The 23,474-nt window shown below is 49.7% G+C and overlaps 1 protein-coding gene across 4 annotated transcripts in view; it reads right to left on the reverse strand.

Annotated features, from left to right (window-relative positions):
• Window positions 1–23,474, reverse strand: part of ASTN1 (astrotactin 1) — a 188,125-nt gene that overhangs the window by 16,367 nt on the left and 148,284 nt on the right. For all 4 annotated transcript variants that reach the window (XM_043520869.1, XM_037907690.2, XM_043520870.1 and 1 more), the window contains exons 15-18: window positions 22,667–22,771; window positions 22,224–22,412; window positions 1,041–1,309; window positions 207–340 (exon numbers count right to left, since the gene is read on the reverse strand). In XM_043520869.1, coding sequence (XP_043376804.1) covers window positions 207–340; window positions 1,041–1,309; window positions 22,224–22,412; window positions 22,667–22,771 — 697 coding nt within the window. The remainder of the gene's footprint in view (window positions 1–206; window positions 341–1,040; window positions 1,310–22,223; window positions 22,413–22,666; window positions 22,772–23,474) is intronic.

Consider the following 23,474-nt stretch of genomic DNA (forward strand, 5'->3'; position numbering starts at 1 on the left):
CGCCAGGAGGTCGCCCCTTGGGGTCAGGGATCAAGACCTTCTACAGGGTGGAGTGGGGGAAGCTCGAGCTGCTGCTGCCACCCCAACTTCCAGCTTCATGCTGGTTCTGGGCCTCTGGCTCCGGCACCTTGCACCAGCACGAAAGTTCCCTTCAAGAGAAATAATCTCTGCGAAGGAGAGGCAAAATCAGCGTGGGAGAGACGTACACCGGGTGTGGGAGGGGCGCGCAGGCCGGGAGCCCGTCGGCACCAAAAGCACTCGAGTCGCAACGGCACCAGTCTTCGATGACATCCCCACTCCCGGAACACCACAGGGTGCTCATGGTGGCCTCCTGCAACAGCTGAGATAGAGAAGGAGGGTTAAGGCGCGGCAAGCATGAACGCTCATCACCCGCTGTGCCACTGGGTGAACCCTCATCATCCGCTGTGCCACTGGCATCTGAAAACCTGTCACTTTCTGTGCATGCCTCTCCCCACACAGCCCTGCGCGCACTGCCACAGCTGGGAGCTTGGAGACCTCCTAGCGAAGAGGGGACACAGAGAGAAGTCAAAGAGGATGGGGGCCATTCACGGGGCGGGGCAGACGTGTTCAGCCTTCACCCATCTGCAACTGGTTTCAAGTGGCAATTGCTGAGCCAGGCCTGGGTCTGTTTACTCCCGCGCATGCTGAATGGTGGCTGGTGCTCTGACCTGATAAGCTAGATGGCAGCGTGCCGAGTGCCTGGTCACTATGGTGACCTCACACAGCCCCGCAAAGGCAGATGCCTATCTCTGGGACGCTCTCTGGCTTTTCCTCATCACTCGCCACGTGCTACACCCCTTTGAGCTGTACCTACATGCTCCACGTGGCAAACCCCAGGCTGGCTCAAGAAGAAGAGGTGGAAAGGCCAGTGGGCAAGTGGCAGTGCTGCCAGCCGGCCACACCACATGAGGGCTGGCTGTCATTCCAGGCCCGCCAGAGCCATTCACTGCTAATAACCTCAGCTCAGCCAATCACCAGCCTGCCATATTCTACCCCTCTCTCAGCAACCGGCTCCTCACCCTCTGGGTTTGGTTGTGGGTGACCAGCTCATAGATGGGCGCTGCTTTGGTGACCTCCAGCAGAATTGGCTCGGCCGGCACGTCCGGGCTCGAAGTCACATGGCAGAGCGGGCATGAGGAAGGGCAGCGGCCTCTGCTCTGGCACTCCATGCGGACCCCAGCTGCCATCCGCTTGGTGCCCGACTCGGACAGGCTGGCGACGTATTCGGGGAAGGTGAGAACCTTGGGGTCCCGCTCTCGCTCCTCAGACTCATCAGAGGGGGAATTGCCTGTGGAATGAGAGAAAGAGGGGGGGAGTGGAAATCAGGCCAACCCATAATGCCCTCACCTGTTCTCCCTCTGCAGCCCCTGGCTCTTCCAGTACCACAGATGGCCACACTTGACTTGGTAGTCAGGAAATACTGACCAGTACCGGGTTTACAATGGCGCCATGGTGCTGGGCCCAGGCTCCAAAGGGGCCCCAGCCAGCCCGCCCCGCTCTGCTTGGGCCGCAGCTGGGGCCGAGAGAGCTGGAGCCCCGTGCTGCCTGGGTGGGGCTGCTACCCGCCCCCAGCTCCGCAGTACCAGGGGATGACCCCTCCCTGAGCTCCCCATGTCGTGGCCAGGGGCTGGGGCTGGCCAGAGGCGGATTTACAGTAAAGTGCAGGTGCCCTGGCATGGAGCCCCGCAACGGCAGGGGGCCCCAGGGCCGGGCAGCTGCGGGGGCAGAAGCTTGGTCCTGCCGGCTCCAGGGGCTCCTGCTGCAAGGCAGGCTCCGCCCGCACCCACTGGCAGCCAAGCTTCTCCCTCTCCCGCCTCCTCCCCCGAGCATGTCTTGTTCCTGCCCCTCCCCCCGCCGCTGAACAGCTGTTTGCCGGCGCTCCTGGAGGGAGGGGGATGAGCAGGGATGCAGCGCGCTCAGGGGAGGAGGTGGAGGCGGGGCCTTGGGGAAGGGGGTGGAATCGGGTCAGGGCAGAGCAAAGGCGGGGCCCCTGCACTCCCCCTACACATACCCCCCCCCCAAGCTCCCTGCCATGAGCCGCTCAGGGCACGGGGCTGGGAGCACCCCCACCCCTAGCCCCCTGCCCTGACTCCTGCAACCCCTACATACCCAGCCCCCCGCACTCCATGCCCTGACTCCTGCACCCCCCACCCCCACCTTGAGTGCCAAACAGGAGTCCTGCACCCCTCGCACCAAACAGGAGCTGCCCCAAGTAAGAGCTCCACACCCCAACCTCCTGCCCCAACCCTGAGCCCCCTCCTGCATCTTAACTCCTGGCCAGACCCTGTACCCCAACCCCCAGCCTGCTCCTGCACCCCGACTCCACACCCCAGACCCTGCACCCCCAGCCCTGAGCCCCCTCCCGCACCCTAAGTCCTGGCCAGACCCCGCACCCCAACTTGTTTTTACATTTTTTTTTATAAAGCGCTCTTATCCAAAGCGCTTTACTGTAGTTAGCTAATGGTACAAACAATATTTGGAAAGATCATTAAGTGTCCGCCAAGACTCTCAGCGATTTTCAAGTGGTCTGTGGAAAAGTAAGTTAGACTACAAGAACAATCCAGGTACCTCACTTTATTTTCCATTTACTTGCTATTACTTATAGGATGAAGATGAAGAAAAGAAGAATGAAAAATGGATGTGAGGGGAGAAGATGAGAGAACGCTCTTTTTCTTGGCTGGGACCCAAGGAGGGGCCCCAAAAATGAAGCTGAGCACAGGGCCCAACTAACTCTAAATCCACCACTGGGGCTGACCCCTCCCCCACAGCTCCCCATGCCGCAGCCAGGGGCTGACCCCCCCTGAGCGCCTCATGCTGCTGTCAGGACAGGGGCTGACCCCTCTCTCGCCCCAGCTCCCCACACCACTGCCAGGGGCTGGGGCTGGCCCCTAACTCCCGCCCCAAGCTCTATTCTACCTGCAGCTGGGGCTGACCCCCCAAGCCCGGCTGGCTGCCACCTCACCTTGCCCCCCCCCCACACATTCTGCCATGTCCTGCTAGGGGGGCGCACCGGACTTTTTTAGTAAACTGGCCGTTTGTTCATTTGCTCTTGCCAACTGATCAACTGCCAACTAAATGCCCTTTTTTGTCAAAAGTGTCAGGATGGCCAGGACAGAGCTTAAAAAGGGAACTGTCCTGGCCAAACGGGGACGTATGGTCATCGTATCTCCAGGCAAGTGGGTCCTGAGGGAGTCTGTCCAGGGCGGGGCCAGACCCTGACCTGGCTAATCACGCCATTCCTGAGAGGCCAGAGTGATTCCCCAGCCTGGCACTGGACCGGTCCTGACCGCACTGCCAGCTCAGCCTGGCAGACGCCGTCACATTCCAGCAGGGCCGGTGAGTGTGGCCAGGGTGTGAGGGAGTGGGTCTCTGGAGGTGTGTATGGGGCTGTTGGCCAGTGGGGAGTCTCTTGGGGGGTGGTAGGGGAGGTCTGTGTGTTGGGATGCTGGGCAGTGGGGGGTCTGAGTAGAGTTCTGTGTAGTTGTGGTGGTGGGCTGTGGGGAAGTGCATTGGGAAGTAGTGGTGTGGCTGTGTGTGAGGGTGCTAGGCAGGAGTGGGGGGATGCTGGGCATGAGTGAGGGGGGGCACAGTATGGGCCCACCCCCAAGGGGAAGGGGCACACTGGCAGCACAGGGCTGGGCGGGCCAGTGTGCATCTGGCAACTGCCAGTTAGTATACAGTGCCCTTGCACTGGGCTGGGTGGCCCCACCATCCTATGCCCCACTGCCCCTGGCTTGCCACAGATACTGACTGGTGATTAGAGTAGGGGACCAGGCATCATGATCTCAGAGTTCCTTTCCCTGCACTGTCACTGGCAAGTGACCTAAAGGTCTCTGTGCTTCCATTTCCCCACATCCTGGCCTCTGGCTTGGGGTTTGCTTCCCTGGCTGCTCTCTGCTCACACGCAGAGGCTGAGTCCCCAGGCTATCTGCAAGTGGACTGAATTCCATCTGCAGTGATTAAATTCTCCTGGGGGTGAGGCGGGGGGGCATAGTGAGAGTTAAGGTTTATTCTGGCTTCCACTTGGACCTACTTTCACATCCCGAGACCTTCCTTAAAAATCCTCCTTTTGCGGTGAAACGTTCCATGCTTGGTCTCAAGCCCAGGAGTAATTTTTGTTAGGTTTGAGGGAAATCCTTTTAGCCCTTTGTGGGTAAGAATGGAGTGAAAGAATAGATTTTTTTCAACTTAAAACATTAACACTTTTTTTGAGGGGGGAGCATTATTAATTCAAAGCAAGCATTTAATCAGTTCTCATTCCACCCAATAGAGGGCAGTGTAGCACAGAGTCTCCACATCATGCATTTCACTTTAGGCTTTTATGTAAGACAACTAGGAAGACTTGATCCAAAGCCCACTGAATTTAAAGAAAGGGAACTTAGGATCAGGACCCCTCCTTTGGAAATTTTCGCATGAACCTCTCTGTACCTCAGTTCCCCCATCTGTAAAATGGGGGATAATGACACTGACCAACCTTTGTAAAGCCCTTTGGAATCTAGGAGTGGAACACACCACAAACCATTATTAATTGGCTTGGCAGGATTCATAGTTTCAAAAATGCTACAGCCAGAGGGGACCGCTGTGATCCTACAGGAGGTCACAGTAGATAACAGACTTCCCAGAATTAATTCATGTTTGAACCAGAGCATGTCTTTTTTTGGAGGGGGAGCGTGGGGGGGGGGGGCGGGGATCCAACCTTGATTAACAGATTTCCAGTGATGGAAAAATCCACCACAATCCTTGCTAAGCTGTTCTAGTGGCTAATGACCCTCATTGTACAAAATGGGCACCAACTTTTCAGCATGAATTCTTCCAGCCTGAACTTCCAGCCACTGGATCTCACTATACCTTTGCCTTCTAGCCTGGAGAGCCCATGATCAAATTTTTTTTATTTTTATCTATTTCAATTTTCACAGTTGCACAAAATTATGAGTTTTAAGCATTTTTTTCTATTTGTATTAATTTAAAGGTTCACAGTTGCAAGCCATTATGGGGGGGGGTGTTAAATAATAGTTATTTAATGACAGATGTTGCAATTCAAAAAGTTACAGCTTTACAACTGTTAAAAAACACAAACTGTCATCATCAAATGTCAAAATATGCCAAGTAACTATCCTTCAATCAAACTCTAGTAAGTAGTTACTTTGCCTATCCGTAACGGTTGATCATCATTGATGAAGATGTTCTTTCATCGGTTTGTGTTTTTATGGTGAAATCAACATTTACTGAAAAAAAATCTAATTGTGCCAAGCCTAATTATTCAGTATTTAATAAAAACAGGACTTGCATAAAATGTTAATAGCCAAAAAAGAGCACTATAATAGTTATAAAAACTATCTTATTTTCCTCCCCAAAAGCCTCTCTCCTTGTTCTCTCTCTCAGAAATCTACCTGTGACACTTGTTGGAAAGGTGGATAAAAATCACTTATTAAAAATATATAAATAAAAATCTGATTTTTTTTAACTTTAAATCATTTTTTAAATTTAAAATCTGATTTTATTGTTTAAATAAAATCAGCTTTTGACAGCAGTAGCCTCTTCTGCAGCTGGAGAGAGAATATTTTCTTCATTTCTGCTTATTCAGTTGGTTCAGTGCAATGACTAATTCAGTCAAAGTTGAGAAACTGACTGGCATTTGAAAAATCAGGAAAGCTTGTTTTCTATATCCAATCAATAGCTAAAAACAAAGTACAAGAGGATGAGATCTACTAATTCTAAAATCTTGCAGACCAGTTCCTTCTCAATTATTAGTCCAGTCATGATCTGAAGCAGAAGGGAAAGAGGGAGGGTAGTGGAATACAGACAGGGACCGCACATCTTGAAGAATGTCCAGTTACAGGTAAGTAACTTTCTTCTTTGCGAGCTGGTACCGATGTGTACTCCAAATGTGGGTGACTGGTAAGCAGCCGTCAACAGGGGTGCAAGGATGCAGGCGATACAGATTACTGTAATACTGCCGTTCCCAAGGCTGCATCTTCAGAAGAGGCTTGGACTAAAGTGTCATGCTTCGTGAAGGGATGGATGCAACTCCAAGCTGGCACCTTACAAATGTACACCAGGCAGCCACCAAAGGTTTGGGAAACAGATGAGGATGGTGTCAATGATGGCTTGCAACTCTTGAACGTCCTGTCAAAAGTGACCTTTAGCTGGTGGATGAGGTTGGATGGCTGACGTTGAGGTGGATGGAGCTGCATACCTTGGTCTTTGCAACATCTGATAATTATGTGGTGGTTCATATGGTCACTGGTGGTAGAAAGGCTGTAGAAAAGGCATTGTATATACACCTGTTTATGATGTTCCTCCCTTGGGGGCAGAGTATAAATGCCTATGGAGTGGAGGGTTGTCCTGGAGTCATAACTAGTGCAAAGACTTGACTGTCTTTTCAATAAAGCAATTAGCTGGATCAAAGGGCAAATCCTCCATGTTGTTCTGAATCTCGAACCCTGAAGAGAGAAGCCATGATTCACGCCACAATAATACTGTGGTTGCTCTAGATGTGGTATCGGCCATGTCAACCACAGCGTGGAATCAAGTTATTGCCATGAGTCTACCCTCGTCAACAAAGGTTTGGGAATTGGGCCCTTTCCTCCTGAAGAAGTTTATCTTTAAACTCCAAGAATATGAAGTAGTTCATAAAATCATACTTGGCTAACAGGGCCTGGAAGTTAACGATTCTAAACTGGAAGCTGGTAGATGTGACCGCCTTCCTCCCCAGAAGATCAAGGTGTTTAGTGCCCTTGTTTGCAGGGGTGGTCTTGGAGTGTTGTGGCCCAGATTTTTCTATAACTGCTTGTGCTACTAGGAAGTTGGGGGCAGGATGGGTGAACAAAAATTCTGCCCCTTTTGCAGGGACAAAGTATCATCTTTCAGCTATTTTGGGGATAGGGATGCATGACGCAAGCATGTGCCATGTGCCTGGCTGGTTCCACAATAGTCTGGCAGAGCTACCTGATTTGGACATCCTACAGCCCAGTGGACCCAGAGTGTATGCTGCATGCCATTAACTTCCTCAAATGGGATCTGAAGTTCAGATGTCACCATCTGCAAGAGTTCTTGTATTGTCTCTGGTCATCAGGTGGGGATGGTGAAGATGGGGCAATTGCCACATTGTGGGAGGATGATGATACACACATCAGTAACGCTGGTACCAGTAGATCTGGGTCTCGATGTCTTTCTCCTCTGTATACTTTGGCAGAGCCTGTTGTCTGGGGGAAGAGGGCCTGTGAGACGCTCACACAGATCCAGGGTGCCATGCATATCCCATGGACCCCAATAGGGCCAGTATATTTTGAAGGCTGGTTGGGGGGACCCCAAGGCATCAGGTACCAATGGTCTCTGGAAGGGTAGTTTTGTCTGGTTGGAGGATGGGTCCAGAACAGTCTGGAAGCCCTGTCCAGGCTAACCTTTGTTCATGGAGGCAATGATTCATCCTGGACATCAGATTGAGGAAAAGGCAGCATCTGGTTCCATAGCAGTACTGTCGCTGCTTGCTTGTGGATGGAGTAGGGAAGCAGCTCTTTCTCCCTGATGTGGATTCCACTTCTGGTGTTGAAACATCCCTCAGAAGGACTGGACCCGAAAGCAGAGGAGATTGTGGGTGAAGATATCCTCCAGGGAGGTATAAGTCTCAATCCACCCTGAAGTGTGAGGGGTCCTGGTAATCGGTATTGTTGGATCTGGTGTATCCATGGGCTTAGTGGTTCATGGGTACTTACAGGATTGGGCTGGTACCGTTAAAGGAGAAGAGTTCTGCCTGGAGCTCTTTGTCAGTGCTGGCAGATGCTGATTCTTCAGTTTACTAGCTGGTACCGGAGTTGGTACCTTTGGCTCCTTGCTCCTGAGTGCCTTACCCTTGTGACTGGGAGGCTTGTGTGGGCCTAAGTTTTTAGTACTGGAGTATGAGGACTCACCTGATTTGGAAGGAGTCAGGAGGGATTCTCTCTCTTGGGAGCAGATCTGGAAGGGGATCTGTTCTTGTGTCTGTGAGAGTGTCCCCTACTCTCATAAGAGCCCGAGACAATGGGTCTTTGTCTTTATTAGATCTGGCCTCTACTCCAAAGCTAGTGCTCGGAGGAGCGCTGTCGATGGGCTGCATATGACTGGGGTCTCATAGCTTTGTCCATCAGGTACTTCCTCAGACAGAGCTCTTGTCCCTCTCGGGTCCGGGGAGGGAAGGAGAAGCAGATATTGCATGTGGAGGAGATATGAGCCTCCTCAGAGCAGTAAAGATAGTGCTGGTGGTCGCCACTGACCGAGACTGAGGGAGGACAGGAGAAACCATTCTTAAACCCAGAACTCTGGGCACAGTCCTTCTGGGCACAGTCCCACTGAGGGGGGAAAACAGAGAGGGTCTCTACACTAACTATAAAGAGACTACTAAAACACTAAGAATTATATACAATTATGTTTACAGATAAGAGAGACAGTGCGAAGATATCTACAGACACAGAGGATTTCGAATCAAGCCATGTGGTGGTAAGAACGAACTAGGGAGACAGTCGGCTCACACCTCTCATTATCCCCTGAGTGCTGACCACGAGGAACTTCAGGGCAGAGGCGTGGACTGACAGACATTACTTGCATGATTTTCCAGTCTCAGGCACCTGTGGTGGAATACATATAGGGACCAGCACTCAGACAGAACCACATCAATTCAATTCACTAACTACAGATAATACTTCCTTCCTAATACTTCACTTGGTTTTAAATACAAAATATATTTTGATGATTACTTTTCTCTTATGTATCCAGCACACTTAAGGTAGGTTTATTTAACCAATAACAAACTAATTTAAAATGCTGGTTTTGTGCATTTTTAATTGAAATCTAATTTCCAGCCAAATGAGTCTTGACACAAATATAAAGTAAAAAATTCGTGAAGTAAATAAGCAATGTGCCATTCACCACTTTCCAACATAAAAATAGGTAAAAAATACGAATCTGAATAAATGTGTATAGACATAGACATAGTGTATTCTTCTGATTAACAAAGAGTAATACCGCATTTGATGAAAAGGGTGTATTTCACTGTGAATAAATACCTTTTAATGGTTACCAACTAAAAAGTATAAATGCAAAACAAAATTAAAATTGCTGATTTAAATCAAGGGTTCCTGCTTGTTGATTTAAATCATGATTAAAATTGCTGACTGATATCACTTTAATTTATATCAGTCCGCTTTGGTGAGGGAAGCAGAATTGTTTCTTAACGCAGTGTTTTGGAGAGTTCCTATGATATCAAAGTAGCTCGAGATACTCTGAAACGTCTCTGCTTGCTATTAACCAAGTACACCTATACCTAATATATTCAACAGCTAAAACAACCTACAGCAAAGAGACCACTAGGTGGTGCTGTGACGCCATGAATTGTTCCAGGCCTGGGAATAGCATATGACAGCAATGATTTAAAAGACCTATTTAAGATCAATTCCACTCCTGCAGCAACGTGCAGTATAGTTCCTCCGAAAGCTCCTGGATCAAACAGCAGAGATGAGCTGCAGGCTGATATTAGGCAATGGGCTCATGTCCTTGGAAGCGGTACAATCTCCACTAACGAGTGAATCAAGTGAAGTGTCTTTCTTTTCAAGGAAAGTTTCTATCGAATAACACAGCATGGGGCGAAACAGCCCAATATACCCAGGGAGAAATCTTCAAATGAAACTTCTTGATTGAAAAGAAAGGCAGTGAGCTTTTCTTGCCATTGCTGCGCTCTGAAAATATGAGGCCAGATTGTCAAAAGACCTCCACACCCAGCAGCTCCCCACGTCTGTGTGCACGTGTTCTGTATGTGAGCTGCTGGGTGCCTAGTCATCCGAAAATCCTACCCGGGCGGGAGATCCGTATTAGATGCTGGGCAGACATAGTGAGTGTCCCTCAAAGCTCAGGTGTGGAGAGTCCTAATCTGGAACAGGGAACTAAAGAGAAGAGCAAGGGCTCCATCAAGGAGGTGCCCAGACACCAGACAGCTCTCCCTATCACCCCGAACAGCAAGAATGTGCTGAACTAATGTACCTTCTCCAGCACCCAATGGGGCCCTCCTTCAACTCCTACTGACTTCACGGGTGGGGGGTGCGCTTGGATTTGAGGAGACAATTAGGCCCTGATGCCTATTAACCCCTGGTCTCCAGGGCTTTCCCTCACCTCTGCTTGTCCTTTGTGCTGCAGCTGGGAGCGAGCTGCAAAAGGATCTAGGCAGGGTTGAGAGTGGTCTAGAGCATTGCAAGGGCAGGTGGGTGCTGTTCTGGGTGGGTGGATGAGAGAGAGAGAAGGAGAAGAGATGCAACACACGAGAAGGAGAGGAAGAAAGCTCTCCAGCTTCCTTGGATTCCACTCATCAAAGACAGCAGCTGTGCCCAGCTTCCTGCAAAGCCAAATAAACCCTGGCAGTGTGATTCATAGCAGTGCGCTTCGGGATTGGCAAAGCACATCTGGCTTCTATCTGCCGAGTGAGAACAAGACACGGAGAGAGGTGGAACTAAGTATCCCTGCGGGATTCAGGATGCTCTAATCTCTGTTAGCAGTGGGGGAGGGAGTAGTGCGTGCGAAGGGCTGGCTGGGGAGCAGCTACCTGCTTGTTCTGGGACTGGATCCAGATTTTGCGTACATATATGACTCTGAACAACACCATCAGTGTAAAGAGGGTAGAGACAAGCCAGGTTTGCAACGCCCAGAGCGGCATGGAACAAGAGAGGGCTGGGACCTGACTGCTTCTGCCTACACCTGGAGTAGTGTGTGAATTTAGCACTGAAATACAGCCAGGCCTCTGGTAACAGGAGCTGGGGCTTCTTGGCAGATGTGGAACATAATGAAGGACACATAAAGGTCCAGAGGAAGAGCCCATCTCCTTTTCCCACCAGCTGGGCTTAGCAGTTGGATCCCTTTTGCCTTACAAACACTCTGCTAACTCTGTCTAAAAGCTGTTCATCCTGTTGCTGTGCTGAGCAATGTCTGTAATCTATAAACGATGCTCTCTAAAGGCATCTCACCTCTACCTCCTTGAGCTCTTGACCTTCCCTTCACTTCAAACAGCCACATCACTTCTCTCAATCCTGTCCCTTTGGGATTTTGAATAACTCACCGAGTTGCCCTTCTGCATCTCTTCCTTTCCAAAGGACATAACATCCTAGTCAATACCCAAGACCCTGTAGTCCTTGACACATTCTCTTTGCCCTTTGCAGTAGCTTCTCCATTTCTACGATGACCTTCTCCCAATACGATGACCTCAGTGGAGCACAGAATTCCACCCAAAATCAGGCAGTCAGTGGTCTGGATTCACATGGAACTGTCCTGATTTTGACCAGGCCATCCAGTAACTTTGCTAGCAGGACATCAAAAGTGTCCCTGAAACATCTCTAAGGATCTCTTGCGTTACAGCATGGCATGGCAAGGTGACAATGCTGCTTGCGAGATGGAGATATTTTGTAAACTGATGGCCCTGATGCAATGGTAACAGAGTCACAACAGTGGAGCAGGGCATATTTGCCCTTGGGGATGATGATGTTATTATTTATTTACATTTAGAATAATGCAAAAGTTCCCATGCACAGGCTCTGAGCTCCCAGCTCATAATTTACAAACACCAGCTATGCAGGTCAGGAAGGTGTCCTGTTCTACCAGGGAACAAGATCATCATCAAATAGTAACTAAATAAGTGGCAATGGTAAGAATCATTTCCTTCAACCTGTCATAAATGATCTGGAGGATGGTGTGGATTGCACCCTCAGCAAGTTTGCAGATGACACTAAACTGGGAGGAGTGGTAGATACGCTGGAGGGTAGGGATAGGATACAGAAAGACCTAGACAAATTGGAGGATTGGGCCAAAAGAAATATGATGAGGTTCAACAAGGACAAGTGCAGAGTCCTGCACTTAGGACGGAAGAATCCCATGCACCGCTACAGACTAGGGACCGAATGGCTAGGCAGCAGTTCTGCAGAAAAGGACCTAGGGGTTACAGTGGACAAGAAGCTGGATATGGGTCAACAGTGTGCCCTTGTTGCCAAGAAGGCCAATGGCATTTTGGGATGTATAAGTAGGGGCACTGCCAGCAGATTGAGGGACGTGATCATTCCCCTCTATTCGACACTGGTGAGGCCTCATCTGGAGTACTGTGTCCAGTTTTGGGCCCCACACTACAAGAAGGATGTGGAAAAATTGGAAAGAGTCCAGCGGAGGGCAACAAAAATGATTAGGGGACTGGAACACGTGAGTTATGAGGAGAGGCTGAGGTAACTGGGGATGTTTAGTCTACGGAAGAGAAGAATGAGGGGGGATTTGATAGCTGCTTTCAACTACCTGAAAGGGGGTTCCAAAGAGGATGGCTCTAGACTGTTCTCAGTGATAGCAAATGACAGAACAAGGAGTAATGGTCTCAAGTTGCAGTGGGGGAGATTTAGGTTTGATATTAGGAAAAACTTTTTCACTAGGAGGGTGGTGAAACACTGGAATGCATTACCTAGGGAGGTGGTAGAATCTTCTTCCTTAGAAGTTTTTAAGGTCAGGCTTGACAAAGCCCTGGCTAGGATGATTTAATTGGGGACCGGTCCTGCTTTGAGCAGGGGGTTGGACTAGATGACCTCCTGAGGTCCCTTCCAACCCTGATATTCTATGATTCTAAGTATGTTTTTAAGGTATTTCCACCATCAAAACCAACACCAGCCTATCTAGCAGAATTGGAACATAAAAGGGTTTGGGATATGGAGTGTTTGACTCCTAAGCTGATGGTCAGAAACCACCTCAAGTCTGCAGTGCACAGAAGTTGTTCCCCTCCGATAGATGTTTGACAGCCTGTGTGAAAGAAGCGGTGGTTCCCATCTTTGCAAGCTGAGATGGGGCCAGCCCCAGTTACATGAGAGACAGCCTCGCCCTCCATGACTGTCACCTGTCACGACAGCCGCATCACAACGAGTTTGAGAGTGACTCACCTGTGTGCAGGAGCAGGGGCTTTCGCAATGACGGCCCCACAAACATGGGGCTCACTCCTGGGAAAGATCAGGATGGCTGAGAGTCTCATCGCCTTCAGAGCAAAAGGCAAGGCCCAGTGTTTTGAGACAGCCTTCCCTCAACACCATCCCACACAAGACAAAGACCAGCCCATACTAACAGGGGAAGGGAGACACACCCCTGGCTTTATACATTACACCTCATAACTCTGGGAGACACCTGGATACCATATGACGAGAGAGACATATGATCAAAGAAAGAGCGAATCGACTTCCCAAGTGTCCACATCACAAAAACCACCACCGCAAGTGGTACTAGTCACCCCTGCCTTGTCAGCAGGCCAGTGGGGGGAGAACAGAGGAGAAATACGTAGCCAGGGGCAGTGCAGGGACGTGCACGGTGCTGCTGACTGAGCTGTACCTGCTCTGGAGAACGAGAGAGGACTTTTGTTTCCAGGGCTGTCAGGTTGGCTCCTCTAACCAGCAGGAAGGGCCCAATCCTGCAGCGTCAACAGGAGACGAGAGAGCTCGTCACCTCACAGGACGGAGCACTAAGGCCAGAATTTTCAGAAGAACTCAGCTTCTCTTTGGGCCTCAAAACAAGTGGCTAGATCTTCAAAAGACCTCATCCCGTTGGATGCTGGGAGCTTCTGAAAACCCACCCGCCAATGGCACAGAGGGAGCTGTCAACTGCTGGGCGCTTTGGACAAGCTCACTCTTATTACGGCCTAAACGAGAGCAGAGCTCATGAAAACCTGGCTCCACGCTCTGTGGACAGGCCCTGAATTCACACAGAGAGAGAAGAAAGAAAAAAAATGGGGAACAGAAGAAGACAGGTTCTCCAGTTCAAGCTGTCAGAGCCGCAGAGGGTTGGAAGATGTCTCATTCCAGCCTCCCGCTGGTTGCTTTGGGAATTAGCTCTTTCAGTTGTGCGCCTTCATTAGTGGTGTGTCACCCACCGTTATTCTCTCGGTCTCCATCATCCTCACAGTCGGACCCACATCACTCCTGGACTGCGGGGTCGGCTCCTGGACATTGCCCTCCTGCTGTGCCCGCTCCACTGGCTCTCCCCCGCTTCCAGGGCACCGACAGCTTCTGGCTCTATCACTTGCCTCAGTGACTCACTGCAGTCCTCAGTCTAGCCCCTTCCTCCAAGGGCAAACTGCAGTCTGGCTTAGCCACTCTCATCACTGGCAAGTGGGGGGGTGGAGGGAAGTGGGAGGGCCCAGGCCTGCCTGCTACTCTGGGCCCTGACCCAGGAACTCTCTAGTGGCAGCCACTTACTGCCCTCCTCCAACTCTCCCTTACTGCCTACTTCCCTGGGCCACTTCCCCGTAGCCCCAGCACCTTCTCTGCCCCATTGTGTCAGGGCCCCAGCCTGGCAGTCGTCAGCCTAGAGCTCTCCCAGCCTCTGCTGACCCAGCCCAGCACTGCTCTGTCATAGGTGCATCTCTAAGAGCCAGCTCTTCTCCCTTTGTCCTCCAGGGAGAGACTGCCCTCCTCTCTGCCCTACAGCCTTCTTATAGGGCTCAGCCTGGCCCTGAGTGCCTGCTTTCAAGCCTCCACTTGATTGGCTCCCAATAAGCCCTTCCATGATTGGCTGGGGCTCAACACACCCTCTCTGGCTTGTTTTAACCCCTTCCATGCCAGAGTGGGGCAACTGCCCCACTACAAGCCCATACTGTTGGGCGGGGGGGGGGGGGGGGTGTTTGACATGGGAGTGGGGGCTTGTTTAGCCTCAGGAGGAGACAAGTCTTGCATTGCTCGGCGGTGATGGTTTTAGAAGCTGCCCTGATTATCGGGCTGCTGTCCTAGCCCCCTGAGCTAAAACACTGCTTCCTCCTCATACGCTCAATGAGCTGTGGGTCCAAAGCAGAGGGACATGGGGAGAGGGCAGGTGATTTATTGGAACTATTATGGATGGTGCCTCTTTGTACAGGCAGTTGGGAGAGTCTCTCAGACTGCTGGAGGGGCATCGAGAAGGCAACGTGAATGGTGGCAAGAGCCTCCCAGTCTGGAGAACGTGGCATCCTTCCCCCTCCTTTCACTTGGCCCAGGAAACTCTTAGGCCCCTCTCCAGCCTATATTCACCTCACCCTGCAGCAAAGACCCGTGCAAGCCTCTATGCCCTAGAGGTGAAGTCCTTTCCACAGGACACCACATTTCCGCTCAATGATCCCTAGGTGGAACTGAGCCCTAACTGCGCCCCTAAGGCTCTTCCTGGCACCTCTGTTCCTCTTATCTCGGAGTACCTGGGACAACAACCACGAACCAAACAAAGACCACGAGAAGCAATCGGGAGATCCGCGGCATAGGAGCTGCCTGGTGGGGAAGCAGCCAGGAAGGTGGGTGGGAAATTGAGGCTCTGACTTCACACACAGAGTGCTGAGGCTGCTATGCGCCTTCCCCAGCTCCAACAGCGGCAGCAGCCTCCGCCACTGGCATGAACACTTGGTATTAAATTTATAACAGAAACCAATTAAAAGATAACAAGAGAACATAAGAGAACATATGCTCTGGATCGCAAGAATTTAAGTGTTTTTTTTTAAACAACCACAACCTCCAGCTATCACAGGGGAAGTTTCAGTATTGTTTCGAAAGGCCCACAAACTATTTCAAAACGCATCTCTCCAGCCATTAGAGACTAGCTGTCATAGGCGAGGTGATCGGTACAAATGGGGAGGGTGGGATGCATACGATGACCCAGGAATGCTCCATCTCTGGGTGGGTTGGGACAGGATCTCAAATCAGTATTTTGCTGCATCTGGAGTATGTTTTCTCACTCCCTACAAACATAAGCAGGTGGCTTGCAAGCCTATGGATCTTTAGAATGATTCCACACCTTTCTTTTCCAGACTAGGCCAAAACTATTTTGCAGCAGGCCTCACAATGAATACTGGCAGGTCTCTTACTACTTAGCAGTCACTGCAAATGGACCGCATATGTACATAGATCCAATCAGCTCTTTGTAAACAGCCTCAGAGCTCTCATATACTTTGCAATGAACTTTCTGGGCAAAATAAAAAGGGACACGAGACAATCCAAGGCAGAGTCAGGTAAGTCTGTAGTAGTGTAAAAACTATCAGCCAGGTTGTGCCTCTCTCTGCGGGAAAGGTGTGAGGACTCCTACTCCACCTACCATCACCCTGCATTGGCAAGAAGTGCAATCTGGGTCCTTGCGTGCCCGGCCCAAAAGAACCAGGGACTCTAGTGTAATTGCTCAAACATTTGCACGTGCAGCGTGCAGGTTCTGCAGTAGGAGAGTGTGGGTCTTTGTCCCCCTCTAGCGCTTGGTCCACATAAGAGGTTAATGGATCAGATATAACTTCTAGCTAGAAGATGTAAGCCAAGCTCCTCCAAAGTATCTAGGTGCCTCATTCCCATTGATTTAAATGAGAGCTGAGAAACAGCTGAGACATGTTATCTTGGAATGCAAACCACCAATGCAAAGTTCTAACTGCTGCAGGTTAACTGCATGTATTGCATTTCGCCACGAGTCCACGGGCTCCAGATGGAGAGAGAAACATTTCCCTGGCCAGTGTAACCCACTGGTGAGTGTCCCTGGTCCCCATCAATATCGATCCACAAAGGACACAAGTTGGTTACAGGCCCCGCTAGGTAGACTTGGTTCTGTAGCTCAAGCTATAGCAGCTCACGTATTTTGCTCTGAAAGTCTCCAGGTTGGTCCCTGATGTGCTGACCAAGACAGCGGCTGTCACACCAGCATGGCCAGGAGTGGCTATGCAGCCACGTGTTCAGGATTTAGTAAAGCTGGTGATATTCAAATCCCCAGGCACCTCTCCTGACCATTTGGTTTCCCAGAGCCGGATGGACTGACATGGCAGTGGCTTTCTCTGTGAAACAGCAGGGCACGCAGCAGGAGAAGGGGAATAGGTGGGTAGTCCTTGAGTTTCCAGGACTTCTCCTGGCATCTACTGAGGTGTCCCCTTTTTTCTCCCACATGGACAGAATGGATTTTCCCTGCTTTACTATAGCCTGGATTATTCTTTCATGTAACTGGCAGAGGACGTGGGAGGTGCTTCCGATGAAAGAGGGACCCATTAAAACCCACCTGGCTGGCATGAGAAAGGGAACTTTGGTCTGCCAGCCTGTCTCATTGTCGTTTGCTTTGAACAGAGAGGCTGACAGATCCTTCCCACTTCAAAGGAAAACGCATTGATGTCTCTTAGGTGGAGCCTTTGGAATGCCCACTCCGCAGGAAGCACTCGGCAAGGGAGAGTCATTTTCTCGGACATGAAAAGGTAGGATTGACGTGTCACTTCTCTGCCCTCCAGCTGGCAACCACCCGACACTGGAAAACAACACTGTGGCCAAACTGTGCGCTGGGCCACACCAGCAACAAGCCTGAGTAAGCCCCTTGAAGACAACAGAGAGCAGAACATGGCCCTACGAGACATAAGGATTAAACCAATCCCCCCCATCTTGAATTGGAGGAGATGCTCCTGCATCCTTCGGCTTCAGCCGGCGAGGTTGTACCGGCAAGAGATGTTGCAGTGCTATGGCACTGAGCTGCCAGGGGTTGATATTACATGGTAGCGTCCCAGGGGCCCGGAGGCTGAGGTCAGCAGTGGGTCAGATCCTCTGCTGGTGTAAATCAGCACAGCTCCACTGATGTCAGTGGGGTCATGCCCATTTACATTAGCCCATGGGGTATAGCATGGAATCATGCATCATCGACAACTCAGGATACAGGAGTTCCTATAGGACAACCACTTAAGGTGATAGGGGGATCTTTAGATCACCAATAGCAGTTAGGCGAAGGATGTTCATTGTTCAGGGCTTTGTTTTTGCTGTAGCTGGAGATCATATGAAAGCAGTTCTAGTTACAGTAGAACCCCTATTTTACAAACTAACCTGGGATTGAGGAGTTCGTAAAACTGAAAAGATCGTAACAATAAGCATCTCAAAAGGACGGTAGATCCAGTGCCTAAGTTGCAGGATGGGTGCACAGTATCGCTATCTTCATGTCCTTTACACCACTGCAAAGTGATTTCCAATGCACTGAAGGCACTGGAATGTGGAGAGAGGGAGACTTGTTCTTCATCTCGTGTGATTCGTTTTTCCCCGGCCAAGAAAAAATGGTTTGTGTAACTGGTTGTTTGTAAGATTGGTGCTCGTGAAATCGAGGTTCTACTGTGTTGATACTATTACTTATCCCTAGGGATTATGTACTTAATTTCTCTCTCATACCTCTACAGTACCGCTGATCTGGGCAGGAAGCAGCATCAGAAAAGGAAGAAGAAGTAGGAAGAGTTACTCAGGACTGAGTTGTTCAAAGTCAGCGTTTGCTCAAGGCACAGAGCCGAGGGCTCAGTCTGATGAGGAACCTTTGGACTCCATCAGCACAGACTGCACATTCACTCCAGAGGCCACTTCCCTGGAACTTCACCCCCTGTGTGATGCGTGTAATTGACAATCATTACAAGGGGAGGTCAGAAAAGAACCAGCGCCTCAGTTAATAAGTCAGTTTGACTCCATCTTCTACGCTTGAGAGAACTTACTGTTTAAACACTTTGCCGAGAAATAGGACAGTGCTAACCTCACTCACAAACATCTGCAAAGAAAACGAGCCTGTTAAACCAAAAAGGAGAAAGGCCACTTCTTAGCTTCCCCATTGTCCTGGAAATGGACCACTTTGGGACAGCTTTGCAGGCACGGGGAGAAAGCAGCAGCCACAGAGAATGGTTTGTCTCTTGCAATTTTTCAATCAATATCAGCTCTGGACATTCACCAACTAAAAGCTAAGAGGAGAAAGTGGCAGGTGTTGGAGCAGGAGTGAAGCTGAAAGGAGATACTGCAGGGGAAGAAAGGAAAAGACTGTGAGACTGGCAGAAAGGAAGAGACCACTGTGAAATGGCCCAGACCGGAGGTGGGGGCGGGGGAAGGAAATAGAGAAAAGAAAAGTTGCTGTGCTCGGAGAGATCCTGCCGCTGAACTACAGTGGATTTAATACTAAAGAGGGTGGCTTTGGGCAAACCCTTACTTCAATAGCCGTATGAATCCAAGTGATCCATCCAGAGTCAGAGAAAGGTGAATTTCCCAAATCAGACCCATGCACAGAAGCCGAGTTACCATCATGCCACGACGGAGCAAGTCCCATTATTTATTTTAGTGCCAGGAATTTGAATCTCCAAACTCAGAGATGAAAACAATCTGTTAGATTGTCTAGTTTACTTCTTGCAAGTGCATTGTTGTTCCTTACAGTACAGGTCAGGCAGATTCCCGCTGGCTGTAAATGGCACTCCCATAACCTGTAACATTCACCTGAATGGGACATAAGAATGGCCATACTGGGTCGGACCATTGGTCCATCAACTCCAGTATCCTGTCTTCCACCAGTGGCCAATGCCAGGTGCTTCAGAGGGAATGAACAGAACAGGCAATCATCAAGTGATCAATCCCATGTTGTCCACTTCCAGCTTCTGGCAAACAGAAGGTAGGAACACCATCGCTGCCCATCCTGGCTAATAGCCATTGTTGGACCTATCCTCCATGAACTTATCTCATTCCTTTTTGAACCCTGTTATAGCTTTGGCATTCAAAACATCCCCTGACAAACAGTTCCAAGGATTGACTGTGCATTGTGTGAAGAAATACTTCCTTTTGTTTGCTTTAAACCTGCTGCCTATTAATTTCATTGGGTGACTCCTAGTTCTTGTTTTAGGTGGAGGAGTAAATAACATTCCTATTCACCTTCTCCACACCAGTCAACATTTCATAGACTTCTATCATATTCCCCCCTTAGTCATCTCTTTTCCAAGATGAAAAGTCCAGTCTTTTTAATCTCTACTCATATGGAAGCTATGCCCTTCTCTGTACCTTTTCCAGTTCCAATATATCTTTTTTGAGATGGGGTATCCAGATCTGCACACAGTATTCAAGATGTGGGCATACCAGGGATTTATATAAATAAGGCAATATGATATTTTCTGTCTTGTTATTTATTCCTTTTCTAATGGTTCCTAACATTCTGTTCACTTTTTTGACTGCTGCTGCACATTGAGCAGATGTTTTCAGAGAACTATCCACAGTGACTCCAAGATCTTTTTTTTGGGTGGTAACAGCTAATTTAGACCCCATCATTTTGTACGTGTAGTTGGAATTATGTTTTCCAATGTGCATTACTTTGTGTTTATCAACACTGAATTTCATCTGCCATTTTGTAGCCCAGTCACCCAGCTTTGAGAGATCCCTTTGTAGCTCTTCGCAGTCTTTGGACTTAACTATCTGAGTAGTTTTGTATCATCTGCAAATTTTGCCACCTCACTGTTTACCCCTTTTTCAAGATCATTTATGAAGATATTGAACAGCACTGGTCCCAGTACAGACCCCTGGGGGACACTACTATGTACCTCTCTCCATTCTGAAAACTGACCATATATTCCTACCCTTTGTTTCCTGTCTTTTCGTCAGTTACTGATCCATGAGGGACCTTCCCTCTTATCCCATGTCTGCTTACTTTGCTTAAGAGCCTTTGGTGAGGGACCTTATCAAAGGCTTTCTGAAAGTCTAAATACACTATGACAGGTTTCAGAGTAACAGCCGTGTTAGTCTGTATTTGCAAAAAGAAAAGGAGTACTTGTGGCACCATATAGACTAACCAATTTGAGCATAAGCTTTCGTGAGCTACAGCTCACTTCATCGGATGCACCTGTGAGCTGTAGCTCACGAAAGCTTATGCTCAAATAAATTGGTTAGTCTCTCAGGTGCCACAAGTACTCCTTTTCTTTTTGTAAATACACTATATCCACTGGATCACCCTTGTCCATGTGTTTGTTGACCCCCTCCAAGAATTCTAACAGATTGGTGAGGCATGACTTCCCTTTACAAAAACCAAATTGACTCTTCCCCAACATATCGTGTTCATCTGTGTGTCTGATAATTCTGTTCTTTACTACAGTTTCAACCAATTTGCCTGGTACTGAAGTTAGGCTTACCGGCCTGTAATCCCTGGGATCACCTCTGGAACCTTTTTTAAGAACTAGTGGTTTGAGCATTGGCCTGCTAAACCCAGAGTTGTGAGTTTAATCCTTGAGGGGGCCATTTAGGGATCGGGGCAAAAATTGGGGATTGGTCCTACTTTGAGCAAGGGGTTGGACTAGATGACCTCCTGAGGTCCCTTCCAACCCTGAGATTCTATGATTCTATGAATTGGGTATAGAAGTAAAAGAAAGCTAAGGTTCTGGGGGAAGAAAAACACTGGAGAGGAGAAAACTCCATACTCAAGACCCAGGTGGAAGAGTGCCGATGTGGAAGAGAAAAAAAGACTAAAGACATATAAGAGCTAAGAGTAGAATGAGGCAGGAAGGCTTGGTGGCATGAATGCATTAGCCTTTCATCTCTCTGGGCGCTTGGCTTTTTATTGTCCCTAATGACCTCATTCAGTCCCTACTGAAGCCAGCAGGAGTCTTTCCACTGACTTCAGTGGGTGCTGTATCAGGGCTAAACAACAAACAAAATGAGTTGGTGCCTTAGCTTGAGCAGTTTGTTCATATCACAACACCAGCACATGACTGGCTGTAGGAGTCTACACTGGGGGGAGCGGGGGGGAGGCAAGATGGCCAATGTTAGTCTGGTGGGTCCTGCGCTTTTCTTGGCGGGGAGCTAAGATGCCACCCTTTGCCCCTGCTCTTGGGTGCCAAGGGCCCCACTACTAGCCCGGGAAGGTGGTATAGGAGGGAAGCGGGGGAGGGGTTTGGGTTTGCTCCTTGCTTTGAGTCCCAGCCCCTCTCAACCCCTGCGGGTTTCTTACCCTCGTCCCCCTTAGGTGGGGTTACCCTCGGTCCTTAGATGCTGCGGGGAAGGGAGTCTCCCTTACTTCAGTACTCAGGTCTTCCAAATCTCTCAACACACCTCCAAGCTCCAGTCCTCACTCCTTCCTCCTCCCCCTCTGTCTGCCTGAAGCAGGGAGTTTAATTAGGTTCCTAACAGGGCCTTGACTTACTGCAGGTGCTCCAATTAACCTGCAGCCACCTTCCCTAGTCTTCAGGGAACCACACCTGAATTAGCCTTGAGTTTATATATTTCCCCTCTAGCACTCTCCCACTGCTCCCTGGCCTCCTGTATCACAGGGGGATAGAGAACAGCCAGTATAAAGGTGAGAACACACTCCTTTGGTGCAGTCAGGCACACCTGGCCTGGAAAAGGGCTCCCTTACCTTGACTCCACACAGCTGGGATCTGCCCATATGCTCTCTGGAAGGATGCGTGTATGTTCTTGATCACTGGCTAGGCCTCCTACCTTTGCTTATGTCTTCGTACTCCAGCCAGAGCTGCCGTTGGACCTGCTTATCGGGATACCAGATGGAGCAGGATTCCTCAAAGCCATAGACTGCCTCCTGGATATAGTGGTTGCCAAACTGGTCTAGCAGGGCCACGAAATCGCCTCGGGAGGTGGCTCCATCCAGAGAATGGAGGGCGTTGCTGAAAGCTGCAGAGGAATGGACACAGTAAGCAATGAGAAGTAGAAGGCACTAGTGAATATGAGAAGGAGTGGAGCCAGAGCTCCCAACAAACCCCACCGCAGCAGGGCCTTACTCCCTCTTATGGCCGTACATGGCCAAGTAATAGTTGTGACAATCCAGCCTTTGGTTTTCAAGGAGAATAGGATCAAAACCTCTCTCAACCCAAAGGCTATTCTACCACTAACCTCCCCATCCCAGTTTGCAGCCCAGCGGTACTTACACTGGGAGATGGCCAGCTGGTTGAGCCGGACGTGGTACATGACGGAACGCACCTTCCAGTGCTGCAGCAACGGGTATCCAGACACCTCGCTGAAATTCACCATCCCTGAGGGAGACGGGAGAGAGACCCCCTCAGTGCCGGGGAGTGGCGAGCTACCCAACAGGCAGTCTTCCACACACCGGGAGGGTGTGCGAGACCATCCACAGCGCACAGAGGAGAAATGGGGATGCTGTGTCTTAGGGAGGAAGGCTGGGATGTCCAGAAGAGTTCTGTGTGGGCCTAACTCTGCTTTCACTGAAGTCAGCGGGGCTTAAATACTAATCTTCCTCATCCCTGGCTCTTAGCTCGCACTTCAGCCACTGATCTCAAAGTGCTTTCCAAAGGCAGGCCAATCCATTATCTGCACTTTACATAATTACTACGAAGCTGAGCCACAGGGAAGGGACAGGACTTGCCTAAGGCCACCTACAAGGCAGTAGCAGAGGCAGTAATAGAACCCGAGTCCCAATCCAGTGCTCTATCCTCTAGGCCACACTGCTTCCCTTAGCACAAGCCAAGCAATACATTTCCCTTAGGAGCAGGTTACTCCAGATTTGTATCCTCTCAAGTTGATTGCACCTTCCTCTGAAGCATCTGGTGCTAGCTGCTGGTGGAGGTGGGATACTGGGCTGAATGGATCACAGGTCTGATGTGGTGCGGCTGTTGCTATGATCTCTTGCATTTTAAAACGGAGTGGCTCACACCCCTGTATTCTGATCGGCGCCTGCTCTTTGAAAGCTCAGAGATGTTGTGACAAGTACTGACAAAT

Source organism: Chelonia mydas, chromosome 8 (genome assembly GCF_015237465.2).
Source record: "Chelonia mydas isolate rCheMyd1 chromosome 8, rCheMyd1.pri.v2, whole genome shotgun sequence".
NCBI classification, from domain to species: domain Eukaryota; kingdom Metazoa; phylum Chordata; order Testudines; family Cheloniidae; genus Chelonia; species Chelonia mydas.